Here is a 16,122-nt window from a genome sequence, read left to right on the forward strand (position 1 = left end):
TCTCCTGCATGAAAAAAAAGCTGTACACTTTTCATGCCACAAATGCACGACCCTGCTGCGATCACTCCAGACCGCACTCCTTGGGCGTCTTGTGATTCACGGGCGAAGCACCTTTAGCTTGTTTGATTGGAGCTTTTCGGCGGCGGCGAACAAAAGAAACGCGATTGTGCAGCGTGAATATTACACCTGAGGTCTGAAATGAAGTCCTCACGCTGAATGGAAGTCATATTTAGTGATTGCAAACACCGTCTGTCTTGCCTTGCACTGCTCCACACACACACACGGTGAGGTTTTTATGGGTAATCCTCGCTACTGATTCAGGGCCTGTAATTGTAAGCAGCGCAGCAGGAAGTGAAGCAAGTCTCTGTTATTGACCGGCTCCAGTCTCACACTGAGCTAAAACACAGGGGTGGTGGCACTGCCGCTGAGAACATGTCAATTTTGCTCTTTAGAAAAGGGGCACTGCTTGAAGACTGAAAGCAAATCAACACGACTATCGACCCAGACAAGCCAGCCCTGTAAATTGCACTCGGAGAGACGAACAAAACAACAAAAACCATCAGTGGGCTTTATTGACGAGCGGCTCTCGGGGCTCGTTCGCCGCACTTCCAGACGAGGAAAAAAAGGCTGAAAAGGCTTGATAGAGCGTTCAGAGACGTACGGTGTGCGGCGGCTCAAAGGTGAGCTCCAGAAAAGGAGGACAAGGTGGGGCGCGCGGCGAGCGCAGGCAGACAGGAAGCGGCTCGCGGTCTGACTCATGAGGAAGGCGTTCGGCCTCGCAGCGCCGCATTCTTCCCGCCTCTGACAGCTCGTCGTTCCCGCGACGACGCGCCGAGTCCGACCTCCAAAACACTCTCCGACTGAAACTGTGAGGCGATACCGGCGTCAGTTAAACAAACAGAGGAGCTTCCTCAAAACACACACACACACAAACACGCACACACTCAGAACGAGAAGTGAGGCCTCGGCTCCACAGAACATAACAGAACCTGGACTCCTGTTTGTGGGTTTTTAACGGTTTCATTCATACAGATGTCTCACGCCGACCCGGCAGTGGACGCCGTGTTTCCAGGCAGAAAGTCGAGCAGGACAGTGATGTTTTGTCTCAAAAGCGGGAGGATCACAGGCGCTAACGAGAGCCGCTCTCATTTTCCCTCCATTAGCTCAAACCCTCCCAAACTCACCTCGTTGGAAACGAGCGGCAGAAGAAGCCCTTGGCCCCCCCCCCCCCCCCCCCCCCCCCCCCCCCCCCCTGCATTGTTCCCCTTCCCCGCATTTGGGATGAATTGCAGCGGCGGTGGAAATAATTGCTTGTCGCAATTATAAATCCATCTGCCGTGGCGGCTTTCTGACGTGACGGGGAGGAAATTCCCGAGAGCGAAGAGCAAACAATGCGAGGGAATCAGGCGCGGGAGCGTGTCAGCGGCCATTAATATCCATAAAGGAAAATTCACAACACACCTAATGACATCAAATGACAGACAATAACAGTTGGATAATTAGGATGTGAGGTGTGTGAGTGGAGGTGAGGCAGTGTGTGTGTGTGTGTGTGTAGAAGCTGAGTTAATATATTTTTCTGTAAATTCAGGGAGACAGTTTACATGGTAGTCCGTCTGTCTTACGCTGTGAAACGATGAGAGTTTAAAAGAGCGTGCAGCACTAAACGCTGCATGTAGGAAGAATAATACATGATGACGTGGGCAGTGGTTCGCACGTCCATCTCACAGAAAAAGTACCCGTGTTCAATTGCATTCAGATGCACGCAGATGCACTTTCTTCTGTCTGAAGCATTTCAAGTGAAATGATGATCTTTATTCTATATTATTGACGATGATGTTCCACGCCACTTCACAATCCCTGTCAGTAAATATGATACAGACTTTGAAATATAAACACATATATACATGTTAAATATGTGAATGTGTGAAGTAAATGTCGTTTTGGTTCTGCTTTGACACAAAAAGTGATTTGAGTGACAGAAGTTTCTAAAAACAAGGTGTTGAAAAAGTGCAAAAAAAAAAAAAAATTAAAAGAAAGTGAAGAAAAGAAAGTAACTTTGAAAAGTGAATACATTTAAGAACATTTTACATTTGTGAACTGTGAACAGTTTTAAGTTGCAGATGAGGCGAATTATTGACATTTTTATTTTTTAAAAGTTTTAAACTGTGGACAAGGTGAACTGCTTTTAGAAGTTTTTTTTTTTTAATTATTTTCAGTTGTTTTAATCTGTAGTAAGTTAATTGTTCATGGATAACTGTTGAGCTGTATTGACCTGTAGAGATAAACATCCCAGGACTGACTCTGCGATGTTTTCAAGCTGTTTGAAGTTAGTTTTACTGTTTTGTCGAACGGTCGGACTCTCGGCGGTTTCCTGGAGAGTCGCCGTGATTTCTTCCGGGTTCCTGTCTCGGGTTTGTTTTGTTTGGGAGGACCAGCGATCAGCTCCACATGACAGTAGCTCTGCTCCGGTGATCTGCTCCCCGCCTGCCCTCCATAAACCTCCGGGATGAAGCCGCTTCGCCCCTGTTGAGCCCGGGGACCGGGGACTGCTCCGTTCCTCCGTCATTTGACCGACCGGAGACACCTGTTGCTCCGGTTCCTGCGGGCGGACAGGTGCGCTGTCTGCTCGGGAGCAGCTCCGTGTGTCCACCGCGGAGTTTCTGGACTCATTTTTTAACTTTTCGGGGACTTTTTTTTTTTGTTCTTTTTTAAATTAACATTATTCAGGAGAATCGGGAGATGAAGGTGACAGTAACGTTCGGGGACACCTCCGTGGTCGTCCCCTGTAAGTCCGGCTGGACGGTGCGGGATTTAACGGAACAAGCCACGCGGAGGTACCGCCGGACCCTGGAGCAGGTAAAGTCTCCACAAACTCCTCAAAAGTGCACTTTTGAACCCGATTCCAGCCAGAAAACGCTCTTTTTAGGGCTTTATTCTGGAGGACCGCGGGTCACGTGACACGGTAGACTTCAAGCTTCACGCACCGTGACGTCACACCGGAAACGAGTATCTGTAATATTATATAATTTGTTAATGTTTAAATCTTTTTATCAGGCGAGAATAAGTCCGAAAGCGACATGTGAGTTCAGACAGTAAAACAGCTGCAATGACACAAACCTTATGGAAAACGTCCAGGTGAACAACAAAGAACTGAATGACAGAGAACTGACAGTTAGAGAAATATATCTGAGTATCAGATAATGTCTTCATCCAGCACCTCTGCAACTTTACACCGAAAAAGGGACAGTCAAATCATGTTGAATCATCTGAAAATGTCAAGAATTGATTGAGAATGTTAAGGAAACAGGAAAAACCCAGCCCAGGTTATCCAGAATGAAAATCCAAATGATATTCTACCACATACTGAAAATGTGAGGAAGATTGTGACGCAATAAATGTCAAGATAAGTGTTTCAAAAATGGCTGAAATATCTAGAAATTGAACAAACATACATGAAAAATAGAATATAAGTAAAAAATGAATGTTTTGTTGTTTTCAACCACAGATTTCAATCATTTATTTATCTGAACCTATGAAATGTTTGTTTCTACATGCTGTCTGACTTTCATGACACAGAGGTTCAATTTGTGTAGAATAAACATGCAATACTAAATATATTTTATTATTTAATTACAGCTATTGGAAAATACAGTTTTTTGCACATTGAGAATGAGTGTTAAGTCCACAAATGCTGAGAGTGAAATGTGTGAAATATAGTGTAGAAAGTTGAAAGTTTATGCTTCAACTTTTCCAGTTCACCTCAGATCCAGCTGTTGTGTTGTGTTGTTGTGTTGTGTTGTGTTGTGTTGTGTTGTGTTGTGTTGTGTTGTGTTCTTTGGGATGATATCTGAAACAAAGCGATCAGGTGAAGGATCCAGCGGCGTGGACGGATGTTTTTCCCATGACACAGTGTCGATCTGCTCATGTACACAGAGACTCCACCCCCCCCCCCGGCTCCCTGCTCCCCGATGTTCCAATCACCGCAACATTAATCATCCTGCTGAAGTGACCTTTTTATTAATCAGCGTTTCGTGTGCACGCTGTCTCGCAGCGATAGCGTGCTCGTGAGGGTTTTGTCTGCGAGCGGCGCTGGCTCCGGCCCGGCCTGTCTACCTGTACAAAAGCTTCCTGTTCGGGGCGCCGTATCTCGGCGGGCAGGTGGAAGTTTACTGCTGGACGTCCTCAATGTGGCGGCGGCCGGCGAGGCGCGTGGCGGACGGCGGGCTTTGTCCTGTGACTGATTGGGGATTAGGATTGGTGACAGGTCCCGGTCTTATCAGCCGGCCGGCCCTCCTCACACTACCCCGCCTGCCTCCAGAGGCGGGGACGGGTGGATGGATGGCGTCTCCTCGGGGACGGAGCTCATCTCAGCCAGAGTTACCTGAGCTGGGCCGTCCTCTGTCCCGGCGGACTCCCGGGAGGCCGCCGAGGCTCAACGCCACCGGTGATTAGACCACAGCCGGGCCTTGATTGCTTTTCACAAAGCGTGTTAATTAGGCGCCGCCGTTGGCCGCTGACTCGGCAGTCAGGCTCTGCGGCCCCCTCCTTGTTAATGGAGGCGGATCATTACGAGGACGGGCCAACTCCGGCCGCTGCCAGAGGAGGCCCGACGGATCCTGCTGCCGCCACGGTCCACTTAATGGACACACAAACCGCACATTTCACACACTCGCCTCCTCGTTGAGGATAATGGCCGCCGACAAAGCACACTTCTCCTGCTTTACCTACCAAAGCCACCAGTTTAACCATTTAGCCAGATTATACGTGCATTACTAGTTTGTGCCTCCAGGTGGTGTGTTGAGTCAGACACCAGTTTCATCAGGATTACTGGATGATGGAACAGTTCCAGGTGTGGACATATTCTGACACCTCCAAACTTCTTCTAAATCTGGATGAAAACTCCAAGTAACGGTCAGAACAGAGTGGAAAATCGAGCGCGAGCCTGACGTCCTGGAGTCCTGGGCGGACTGATTGAGCAGAGTGTCGAGGTGCGGCGGTGGAGAGTCGTAACCCCGGCTGAGCGACTCCTGTTTTTTCCCAGCGAGTGTGTTGGAAAGGGCCCGTCGCCTCGGGGGCCGGCGTGTAGCCTGTGAGTGTTGTGAATTCTCAGGGGAAACGGGAGCTGCCGTCGCCTAAGCGAGACTCTCTCATGGTCCGTGTGTGCAGGTGGGGCTCAGATTACCGCCCGTACGCCCGCAGCTGCGCGCCGACGGCTCTCCAAACAGCCCGCGGCACTTTGCCCTCTTCGTGGACTGTGTGCGGGAGGGACGGGATCGCTGTGTTGATCTCTGTTACCAGGGGTGTGTGTAGGGACTCGGTAGGCCTCGGGGAAAGGGGGGGGGGGGGCGCACCCTGGGGGAACACCCTGGTTTCCATTCAGCTTTAAAACGCAGCGCTGGTCTCAGAAACATCCTGAGTAAACAGGAGGCAGTGCAGGGCTGGTTGTCTGTATGTGCAGAAGCTTTTCTCTGTATGTAGTTTAGAATTTGCCTGTTCAAGGTGTGGTCAGGACTGGGACCACGTTACGTAACCACTTTTTAAAGTGAGACATTCTGTTTTTGAAACGTTTTCAAAGGTGGAACTTTATGAAAATGTGTCGACTGTGTCTCCGTGGAATCAACAGAAAACACTTTTTTTTCTTTTCGTTTTGTTTTAAACTCTGGTCCTGGTCATGTTTCTGTTGTGTAATGTGCGTTGTTTTCAAAACTTTGTCATGTAAATGGGAAACTTTTCTGATACTCGTCATGTTATACAAGTTTTCCCTGAAGTTAGGATTATATGACGCATATACTGATATATCTTCATTTATTGTGCTGCTGTGGAGTCAGACTTGAAAAAAGAGAGTTGTGAAGTGAGAAGGAATGAATTTCTATGTGACGGTGAATGTTTTCAAAGCTTCATTTGGCTCGAATGCTGATTAGAACGGCAGCCAGGTGGAGACGGAGATGTTCACAGCTTTCCTCTCTCCTCCCTCTCACCTTCTTTGATAAATCCCACGTGAAGACGACTCCTCATTATTGTTATTATTCTTTTTTTTTTTTTTTTTTGTCACAGGCAAATCCACACTGTGCTCCTGCAGCTTTGCAATTACACTTTCTAGCCTGGATCAGTGTGAAATGGCACCCTGTCACCCTCCACCTGTCACCCTCCACCCTGCCCTGCCGCCGCCCGCTTAATTTCACTTTTCAAATCGTCCTGGCGCTTCGCCGCTTTCGAGCGAGTGTCATGTTTACTGAGGGGGGGGGGGTGATTTTTGATTTTTTTTAAGTGATTGGGGACTTAATGGTGTAATTTGCAGGTGATTTACTGCCGTGGTGATTCTGCTGTTGACTGACTGACTCCCGACTCTTTTGTTATTTACTTCATACGCAGAGCGAGAGGGAATCGCAGCGCAGGACTTCAGAGGAACTTCTTTTTATTGCTCTCATTCTTCCCCACAGATTACTTCCCCTCCGAAGTGCCGCACATTCTCCCCCGTTAGAGAGAGAGAGTGTGCGTTTCTTCGTCCTGTTGTGCGTTGGGGTTAAAGCGCGCCAGGTGCTCTCAAGCTAATTAACACTTGGCGTTGAGTTGCGATCCAGAGGAAATCGTGGCCCGCGAAGGAGTGTGTTTTCAGCCTGACATCACCTGTAAGAGCCCGCCAGCGTCCGTCCAAACACACACAAGCGGTGTGTGTGTGTGTATGTGTGTGAGCGGCAGAGGAATGTGTGCAATGGCTCCGGTCGGACCGGTTTGGTCAGGACACGTGGAAATACTTCACGCTCATCAACGTCGCTCACGCCGCCACCGTCGACGTTTGAAACGCTGGTGCGAGAGACTGTCACGAAATGTCACGAAACACGATCAAAAGCGATCGGGCAATGATTGCATACATTGCAATGTATCGAAATGTGAGAAATCTGTTGTATAAAAAGGTGAAAGTTTGATCCCAAATGCCAAACTGAAAAATATCATCCAAAATGCAACATGAAGCATTCACATGTAATCACCACAGAATGACCAAAATGTCCTAAAAGCAGTGGGCACATGATGCAAAGCAGATTTCAATTAAGATCGAATGCAAAACTGTGAAATTTGAGTTGAAATGACTCAAATTTCAATAATCAAATGGAAGAAAAAACATCAAATATGTTTCATCATGCCAGTTATGTATTATTAGATATTAAAATTTTCCAAAATACAGTTTGAAGCTGTCCAATGTGATGATTAATGTCCCATATATTTTGCAAAATGACCACAATTTCATGAGTAATAGTTGGTTTTAAAGATGCTCCAATATGAAACGTGATATTTACCAATATCAATATATGTTCACATAAAAAAAAAAACTTCCGATAATCTTTTGTGGACACAGAAAATTTCAGAATTCAAAACAGTCAGTCAGTCTGTCTCTGGAAGTTAAAGTGCTTCATTGACAGTTCTTGTGGTTGGAGTTCTCCACCCGCTGCGTCTCTCCGGCTTCATCCCCCTGATTGAAATCCCTCCGTTGGTTTTAGGAGAATGGACTTGGCCCGTCGTAAAAGGCAGACGCCCCTCTGTTTTCCACCCTCTCTCTGTAAACCCCGTCGGGGTGCAGCCGAGCAGGAAGGAGGCCGTTGACGGCGGGACAGGAAAGCCGCTCCCTGGGCCTCAGCCAAACTCATTCCAGCCTCCGAGGCTCATCGCCTGCAGCCGTTAATTCAGCCGCTAATGTCGCCTTGTGTTGTGCGGACAGATTGCTTATTGGTACGGGCGGCTCCTAATGGGCCATTTTCTGCTGCACACACTGTTCGGAACGATAAGACTCGTCAAAGACTTCCTGCCTCCGTCTACAAACTGCTCCTAATCGGGAGCGTTGGTCGCCAACCGCCAATATTTATCCTGAAAAAGGAGGAATTCCACCTTCTTTTAACTTCTGTTTCAGGCGCTGTATCGTCGGCTGCGTCCCAAACTGTGGGATGTGAGACAAAATCAGCTGTTGAAGTTTCACATTTCTGCTCTTTTGGTCCTCAATAGCCGCTAATGTGTGTGTGTGTGTGTGTTTGTGTGTGTGTGTGCGCAGAGCGGGGGCAGCGAGGTGAAGACGCACCACCTGGAGTACAGCGAAGGAGGCATCCTGGACATGGACGACCTGCTGGTTGACCTGGTGGAGGACCGAGACAAGGTGAGGACAGCGGGAAGGTCAAAGGTCGCCGCGTCAAGCCCATCATGACTCCTAAAATCCAGTGAACGCGAAAGAATGCCAGCTTGTGCACATTGCAGGACTTCACACAATCACGGTTTTCAGTGGTTAGCTTCTACAAATAGAGCAAGTGTCTCTAATTTCCTCTCATCATTCCTAAGATGTGCTGCTAATCTGCCCAGAGCCCCGACTCATGAACCACATGCGCCGAATGAGTGACGAATGAGCGGCGCTGAGTCAGCAAGAAACGGCAAATACGATGGAAATGAAATATTCAGTGACCCCCGTACGGCACTGGAACAATCAGTGTGCGTGTCAGTCGTGAAAAATCCTCTTTGTGGGAAGAAGCGATGGATGGAAGTAAATAATAGGTGTGTGAAGTCGGTGGGAATCATCAGCGCAGAGCAGACTCTTCATTTTCTGGGGGTGATGGAATCATCGTCATCAGATCGGCGTCTAATTTGCGCAGAAGAGTTTTAAATGAGTCGTTTTTGCCGATGAGGCCACTGGATTGGATCGGCTGTCGTCACTGGAATCTGCACCAAGGCCTCACTCCAGTCCTCAACTCGGTCCTCATTTCCGCCCTTTTTGTTTTAGCAGCTGATAGAAAGATAGAAAGAGCCCCTGGACTTATCTCGGGGCCTCCAAACGCCGTCGTCTGCGGCGGATTAATGAGCTGTGCCTGGCGTCGGTGATTAGTCCGACTTCCCTCTGTTTGCCTACGCTCTTATTACCTCGCCACAGCTGGCAGATTCTATCTTTAGCGCCTCTGGTTTTGCGCCGTTATTGTGGCCGAGGCTGTTCCACCATCAATCACGGAGGAGTGTTCCCATTGTGCGGGCCCTCCGCCGCGCAGCGTGGGCCCCGTGTTAGCCACGGATGCTAATGAGAGATAATGGCTAGCTATTAGCTTAGCCGAGAGTCCAGACCTCTTTATCTGGGCCAGCCCCCCGACTATTATTCAACACACACACACAAACACCCACACACACACACACACACACACACACAGTCGTACTCCAGCTTGTGTCTGGCTTGTGTGCCGAACCGCAGGCGAGCGTGTAGCGCGGCGTGCTGGCGCGTACGGAAGGAAGGCGCGCCACTGGTGGTTGATGAGGGCGGAGATGAGGGGGCGGCTGTGATTTGATTACAGTTCTGCCCCCCCGCATCTGCGACCGGCGTTCATTAGCCCCCCGTCTGCAGACGCCGGCCACCAGCCTCCTCATGAATATTAATGCGGCTGATGAATGCGGAGGGGGGCGGGGGTTGGGGGGGGGGGGGGGGGGGGACCGACCACGGGATGCAGATGCAGCATTATGTGGTCGCTTTCTTTGGATACCTCAAACCGTGGACCCGTCAGTGGTGCCGTCCACTGCACACGCCCTCTGCTCACACCCCGGACGCAGGCTGCTTTCAACACCGATTAGCAAACCTCATCTCCCATCATGCCTTGCTTCGCCTGCATGCAGCTGAAATGTGAACATTTGACACGCGCGCACACGCACGCACACACACACGCACACACACACCACCTTCCATCCCATTGCAGGCAAATGAAAAATCTAATTTCATGGGAAATTTAATGGGTAGAAAAATAAAAGTGGAATGATTTCCTCCGTCTCTCTTTAATTAGCCATTTTTAATCACTGTGCCTACAAGGCGTCCGTGACCCCCCCCGCCCCCGATCCGCATCCCAACTGATCTCCTGCTGAAATGTCAGCCGTCTGAGCACGAGGCCATTTCCCAGCGTCCACCTCTGCCATCTCTATGTTCAATTCTCTCAAACTTCTCATGTTGAAAACAGCTGATTTTCTCTCTGCGACAGGTAAACACTTGAATTCCCGGATCCTATTTTCAGGCCGGCAATATCTCCACGCAAATTAAAAGCGTGCGGGGCGCGCGGCGCTGCGAAAGGTGAAGAATGAGAACAACAGTCTTTAGCTTCTGCTCTCCAAAGCTCACGGTGAAATGAGATTTCCTTCTCCGGAGAACTCGCCTGTCTGTGAATTACGCGTGGAGATTCACCCCGAGCCGTTTACGGCGTGTCAGACGGCGGCCCCTCCGACAGGCGACAATAAGGCGTTAGTTAAAATGTGCTAACCCCTCCGGGAGGGGGAAAGTTTAGTGAATGGGGACGTGATTGCGAGGCGGCAGACGCGGTGATTAGCCTGACACGTCGCTCCCTCGCCGGCCCTGATTGGCGTCTGAGCGGTGGCATCGCGGCGCGGCGCCGTCTGAATGGCCGGTGATGAACGGGGCATGAGGTTCGAGTGTGTGCTGATGAGAAAATGTCACAGGCCTAATCATAATCTATAACCCCCCCCCCACACACACACACACACACGCACGCCCCACCTTCTAATCATGATCCATACAGGCTTACCTGCCACGCCAGCTCCTGCCTTTTTAAATGGAGTTCACCTGCAGTCGTTATCCTCCTGCTGCCGTCTGTTAATTGATTTCAGTTTTATTTCTTAAGGTCGGCTCGCCGGCTGCAGCCCGGAGGCTCCAGACATGTCCGCCGCCACAAATGGGATTGTCTCAAGCTAAATTGCACATCAGGAAACAAGTTGTTTTCCAGTCTTGGCTGCAGATTTCAAATTGGCTCAATTATGCGTCTTTTCTCTATCTTATTCATATCCTTTATGACCTTAAAGCCAATTTGTACGTCCATGTTCCAGCCGACTTGAGGGAAATACAGATACAGCACTTTGGTGTAGTTCAGTAGGAGAAAAGTACAGGACCTGGAAAATAATCTGAATCCGGCTGCTTAGTTTCTGCATTAACGGATTCTCATGTTTGACTTTTTGAAAGGCGGATTTGAACCCTGCCTCACCATCTGTACATGCAGCGGTGTGGTTCAGGGTTTACAGTGCGTGAGCATGAATCTTCACTCGGCATTGTGTGCAAAATCTTCCAAATCCCCCATGATGCACCACTCGGCTGTATCTATTTTTTTCCCTAGGATGGCGAAGCCATGTCCCGCCTTCCTCAGCCTCTGATTTGGTAGAGCTCATTTTCTAGATTTCTCCCATTTCTAGATTTCTTTTTCTGAGGTTTTCGTGTTTGAGTCCATTGGTAGCGTGAGCACATCTTTAGAAGTCCTCAGGAAATTGCAGATGAGTGAAAACGGCATTCCCTCCGCTGGTCTGAGCTCTGCAGAACTGGATTTCCAAGGTGTGACATGTGAAACGCTCCGTCCTGCTCTGTAATTAAAGCCGTCTGCTGCTCTGGTGTTGTTGTTGTTCATAACACAACTGGCTGCAGAGGAAAGCGCCTTTTCCCATGAACTTGAGTCAAACATGAATATATTCATATATGCAGCAAACCAAGTATTTGGATTGAAGTTGGATTGTGTGTGTGTGTGTGTGTGTGTGTGTGAGAGAGAGTGTGGCCTGCGGCTCCGATCGGATCTGATCAGATCAGGAACGCCGCTTCGCCCGACGGGATTCGGTCACTTCAGATGATTTGATCGTATCTCATCAGCCTCGACCTTGACTCAACCCTCCCATCTGAGCGCCACAACAGCTCTTCATCTGATTATATTCAATTAACAATACCCCCTACACACACACACACACACACACGCAGCCAAACCTGGCTTGATTGTAATTACGATGAGGAAGCTCAACGACGGCTTAAGGAGAGGTAATTCTCGCTCTGCCCGTCTGCTTTTCATTTAGCTGCACGCGTGTTGATTTTTCTCATAAAGTTGCACTTCGGGATTTTAATTCCTGTGGATGATCCATCGCTCTGCCTTTTGACGTTGAGTAATGGCACCTCTCCGGGCTGATTTGTCAGTTCAGTGAAGCGGCAGACGAGGATTCGCCGAGGATAAGGCCCCGCTCTGCCTTCTCTGCATAAGTTCGTGTGACCCGCCGAGTCTGCGGGAGGTCATCTCCCGCTCGGATCTCCTTCTGCGCTCCCTCTGTTAATCACAGGTATTCAGTGTTGCCCTCTGTGTCACCATCACACCAGCCATTAGCTTCTAATGGAGTGAGACGGTTGCAGTGTAACCTGACCTTCCTGCTCCTGCCGCCGTCGGGCAGGACGAACGTGAGGGGGCCGATCGGGTCGGAGAAATGACCACAAATGTTTAAATCCGGAAGGATTAAAATGGTACTTTAGACAATGCTGCACAATCTTCTTTTTCACTACAGATGAATTTTTCTGCATGTAAAACACCTCAACAAGGGTGTAATGATGCACTAAAAAAACCCAAAACAAAACAAAACTAACCTGAATGCGTTAAGAAATGCTGAAGGAGGTGAAACGTTTTTCAAAATAAAACTTTCTCCTCTATTTGGAGACCTGTACCAAATGTTCCACAGAGAGTTTACTCTCCCTAATAATTATTGTTGTGGTGTTAGCTTCACCTGTTAGCTGTGATGTTAGCTTCACCTGTTAGCTGTGATGTTAGCTTCGCCTGTTATCAGTGGCGTTAGCTTCATCTGTTAGCAACTGCGTTTGCTTCATCTGTTAGCTTTGGTGTTAATTTGACCTGTTAGCGACTGTGTTTGCTTCACCTGTTAACTTTGGCGTTAGCTTCACCTTTTAGCGACTGCGTTTGCTTCACCTGTTAGCTTTGGTGTTAGCTTCACCTGTAAGCTGTGGCGTTAGCTTCACTTGTTGGCGGTGGTGTTAGCTTTAAATATTAGCTGTGATGTTAGCTTCACCTGTTGGCGGTGGTGGTAGCTTCAAATGTTAGCTGTGATGTTAGCTTCACCTGCTAGTGGCGGCGTGAGCTCGGCTGCAGAGCAGCTAATGATCAATTATAGATCAACTTGTTTACAGCAAATCTGACCTTACTGGCCTGACGCCATCTGTTTTTCTCCATCGCACTACCCCAGACTCTGTGCGTGTGTGTATGTGTGTGTGTGTGTGTGTGTGTGTGTGTGTGTGTGTGTGTGTGTGTGTGTGTGTGTGTGTGTGTGTGTGTGTGTGTGTGTGTGTGCGTGTGTGTGCGTGTGTGTGCGTGTGTGTGTGTGTGTGTGTGTTTGCGTTTTCCCTCTGCTCACAGAGTCTCTGCTCACTCCAACTGCTAATAACTCAAATCAGCCGAAAGTCACACTCAGGAGTGTGTGTGTGTGTGTCTGTGTGTGTGTGTGTGTGGTTTATCAGCGTGCATCAGTGTGTTCTTCAACTGGAGGATAAATGCTTGCCAATCCCGAATCCATCTCATTGAGGTTAAATATTTAATGATCCCCGCTGCGATCACACAGCTGTAACCACGTCTGTGTGGGTTTGGTGGCGCTCGCTCGCACGCGTCCCGGCGATATTGTTGCCGCGCCGCCGTCTGCCTCTCGGCCTCGCCGACGCGCTGATTGGTCTAATGAATGGAGCTGCGAGGACAGTAATGTGTCTGAATAGGCCACTCGAATTATTAGCGCGACTCGACGTGACGCCGGAGGAGCGTATGGAGAGCAGGAGGAGCGCTTATTGTCTTTACTTCACCGGTAAAAGATGGATGAACGGTGCGAATGTTTTTTTTTAAACAGGAAGAATAACTGTAATGAGGGAGACATTTACAACTCTTCACTTCTTATTTAGCCGAGCACGACTCCGGCCTTGAAAAATGTCTGAATCCTCACTAATCAAATTTAAACAAGGCCGTTTTTTTTTTTAGTGCCGTGGATGTGAATCATAAATATCAGGAGAACATCTTAGGCTGCTTGTTTTTATCTTATTCTTATACTTTATTCTACCACAGTTTTTTTTTTTGAGAATCAAGATCCTATTTTCTGCTCTGTTCGGACCTTTGCCGGCTTCAATCGGGAGGAGAAGATCGCTGCTGAATTCGGCCCGATCATCCTGCGGTGTGTACCGGCCTTGAGTCTCTCAGTACCACTCTCAGACACTAGGTGGTGTCGTGAGTCGCTGTCACTGCTGCTGCCACTGCCTGCGCTCGGGGATGGTTAGCATGTGCTGTTAGTCACAGCTTTTTACACACTGATTTAATAAGATGAGTGTTCGGGTGTCAGACCAGTGCCGGTTTACATGCATCGATCAGTGCACGCGCACACGCACAGTGGAAAGGTGAGCGTGCGCAGTGAGTGTGCGTGGTGAGCGTGCACGGTGCCTCGTACTTGTGAGGCCTGCACGAATCAGACTTTTTCCCCCTGCAGGCTTTCATGTCGAGTCAATAACTATCTAATAAGGCGTGTTGGTGGGAACACGCATGTTGATGGGTGGAAAAAAAACTGCAGGTGAGGTGTTTTTTTTTTTTTTTTTTCCCTTTCTAAGCACCTCCGGGCTGAGAGTAATGCTGGCTCGCCATGGCAACGGCGGGCGCCAAATGTCAGCGACGTATAGCTTGTATATCTATATCGGCTCAGGAGAGGGGAGGCAGGGGGGATTGTGGGACTTTTCATGCATCTGAAGCACTCGGAAATGGAAAATATGAGCCTGAAAATGTGTTGCGTAATAAAAAAAAAAAAAAAAAAAAGAGAGAGAGAAGTGGAGATGATCTTTAGAGAGCAGACACTTCATGATGTGTGTGCACAAAGAGAGCCGGGCGACCGGCAGGCAGAGGGAGGTGATGTGTGAACGGAGGTCTGAGGAGGAGGGAGGGGGGGGAGAGCCACAGGTGAGAGGGCGCCCAGCCTCACGGTCTGAGTTAATCACTCCTGCTGGAGGAGGGCGGAGGGGGTGGAGGGCGGAGGGGGTGGAGGGGGGCGGAGGGAGCAGCTGGCCTCGTGGCCGCGGGGAAAAGAAAGCTGATTATGAGCCGGTGATTCAGACTTTTGGGGGGGAAACCGAGCTGGTGTGTTTTTTTTTTTTTTTTTTTATGAGGGAGAAAGGTTATGACTTTCTGTGTGTGTGTGCGCATGTGTGCGTGTGTGTAAGTGAGAGATGGCGTCGGACGCAGCGTATCCGCGGCCGATATGTCGGCGCTGCGGGAATGATGAACGAGCTGGTTTTGATATTTGTGTTGCAGACCTGAGAAATACGAGGCCTGGAGCTCCGCCGTCACCCACGTCCCCTGCTCTTTCACCCCCCCCCCCCCACCCCTCCTCCTCTTCCTCCTCCGCCTCCGCCTCCTCCCTCACTCCATCTTTCTCCCGGCCTTTCGGCCATGTGTGATTTATGAAGAGTTTACCCTCTCCCTTTATGAGTCTGCATAAATAATAATGTGGCCTGTCACTGAGCATAGCCAGTAATGCAATCCCTCAGCTGGTGGCTGGCTGTGTGTGTGTGTGTGTGCGTGTGCGTGTGTGTGTGTGTGTGTTACGTGCTCCATCACTCTGGATGATGCCTCCACAGATGTGAGTAGCGCTGCTGTTTAAAGATGCAGATGTTTGAGGTGCTCCCGACTGACCACTCCTGTACTTTCCGTCCTGCGAACACTGCTGGAACTCGCCTGCACTCCTGGACTCGAGTCTCCTTCAGCGTCACAGTTTTGGAGGCTTCATCTGCGAAAACAAGCTCAATAAATCATGCCTGTGCAGTCGTTCAAGCGAGAGGCTGGAAGTTATTGAGAATTTGTTGCTCGGCTTTGCACGGTTTTCCCGTAATTTGTGGTTCTTGAATGTAAAACTCTCATACTACGGTATTTTGTTAGCAGCTCAGTGGGTGTCAGAGGAGCTATGGTGCTTTAAGAAGTGTCATCTGTGCATGTTAAGTGCTGCGGAAATGATAAAAGCAGGTATTTAAAGCCGTGAGTGTGTGAGGCTAGTACCTGGAACGGAACGACGGTGATCAAGGTTTCTAAATCCAGGTTAAGGTTTTGTTTGTTTGGGGCTTCTGCTTGGCCGCAGAGCTCAGGATTGTAATTAAATCAGCCGTAATTTGAGAAAATGAGAAGATCTCAAGCATCGGTGTCTGTTTTATGGTCTGTGTCAAGCATATCCAGTCATTTGTTTGGAAATCCGTTCAACTTGTCAGACATGAGAGTAGAAAACATGTCATCAAGCCACAAAACAGTCGTTCTGTGATCATCTGGTATTTTTAGGAATGTGTTT

General features: G+C 49.0%; 1 protein-coding gene across 5 annotated transcripts in view; it reads left to right on the forward strand.

The window, feature by feature from the left end:
- The first annotated feature begins 2,412 nt into the window (after nt 1-2,412).
- LOC115384101 (partitioning defective 3 homolog B-like) overlaps nt 2,413-16,122 on the forward strand; it is a 99,396-nt gene continuing 85,686 nt past the window's right edge. For 4 of the 5 annotated variants that reach the window (XM_030086400.1, XM_030086402.1, XM_030086403.1 and 1 more), the window contains exons 1-3: nt 2,413-2,613; nt 2,728-2,856; nt 8,042-8,143. In XM_030086400.1, the coding sequence (XP_029942260.1) occupies nt 2,740-2,856; nt 8,042-8,143 (219 nt within the window). In that variant the 5' untranslated portion in view covers nt 2,413-2,613; nt 2,728-2,739. The remainder of the gene's footprint in view (nt 2,614-2,727; nt 2,857-8,041; nt 8,144-16,122) is intronic. The other variant, XM_030086401.1, reaches the window with a different exon arrangement.

This window comes from Salarias fasciatus, assembly GCF_902148845.1.
Source record: "Salarias fasciatus chromosome 23 unlocalized genomic scaffold, fSalaFa1.1 super_scaffold_20, whole genome shotgun sequence".
NCBI lineage: Eukaryota > Metazoa > Chordata > Actinopteri > Blenniiformes > Blenniidae > Salarias > Salarias fasciatus.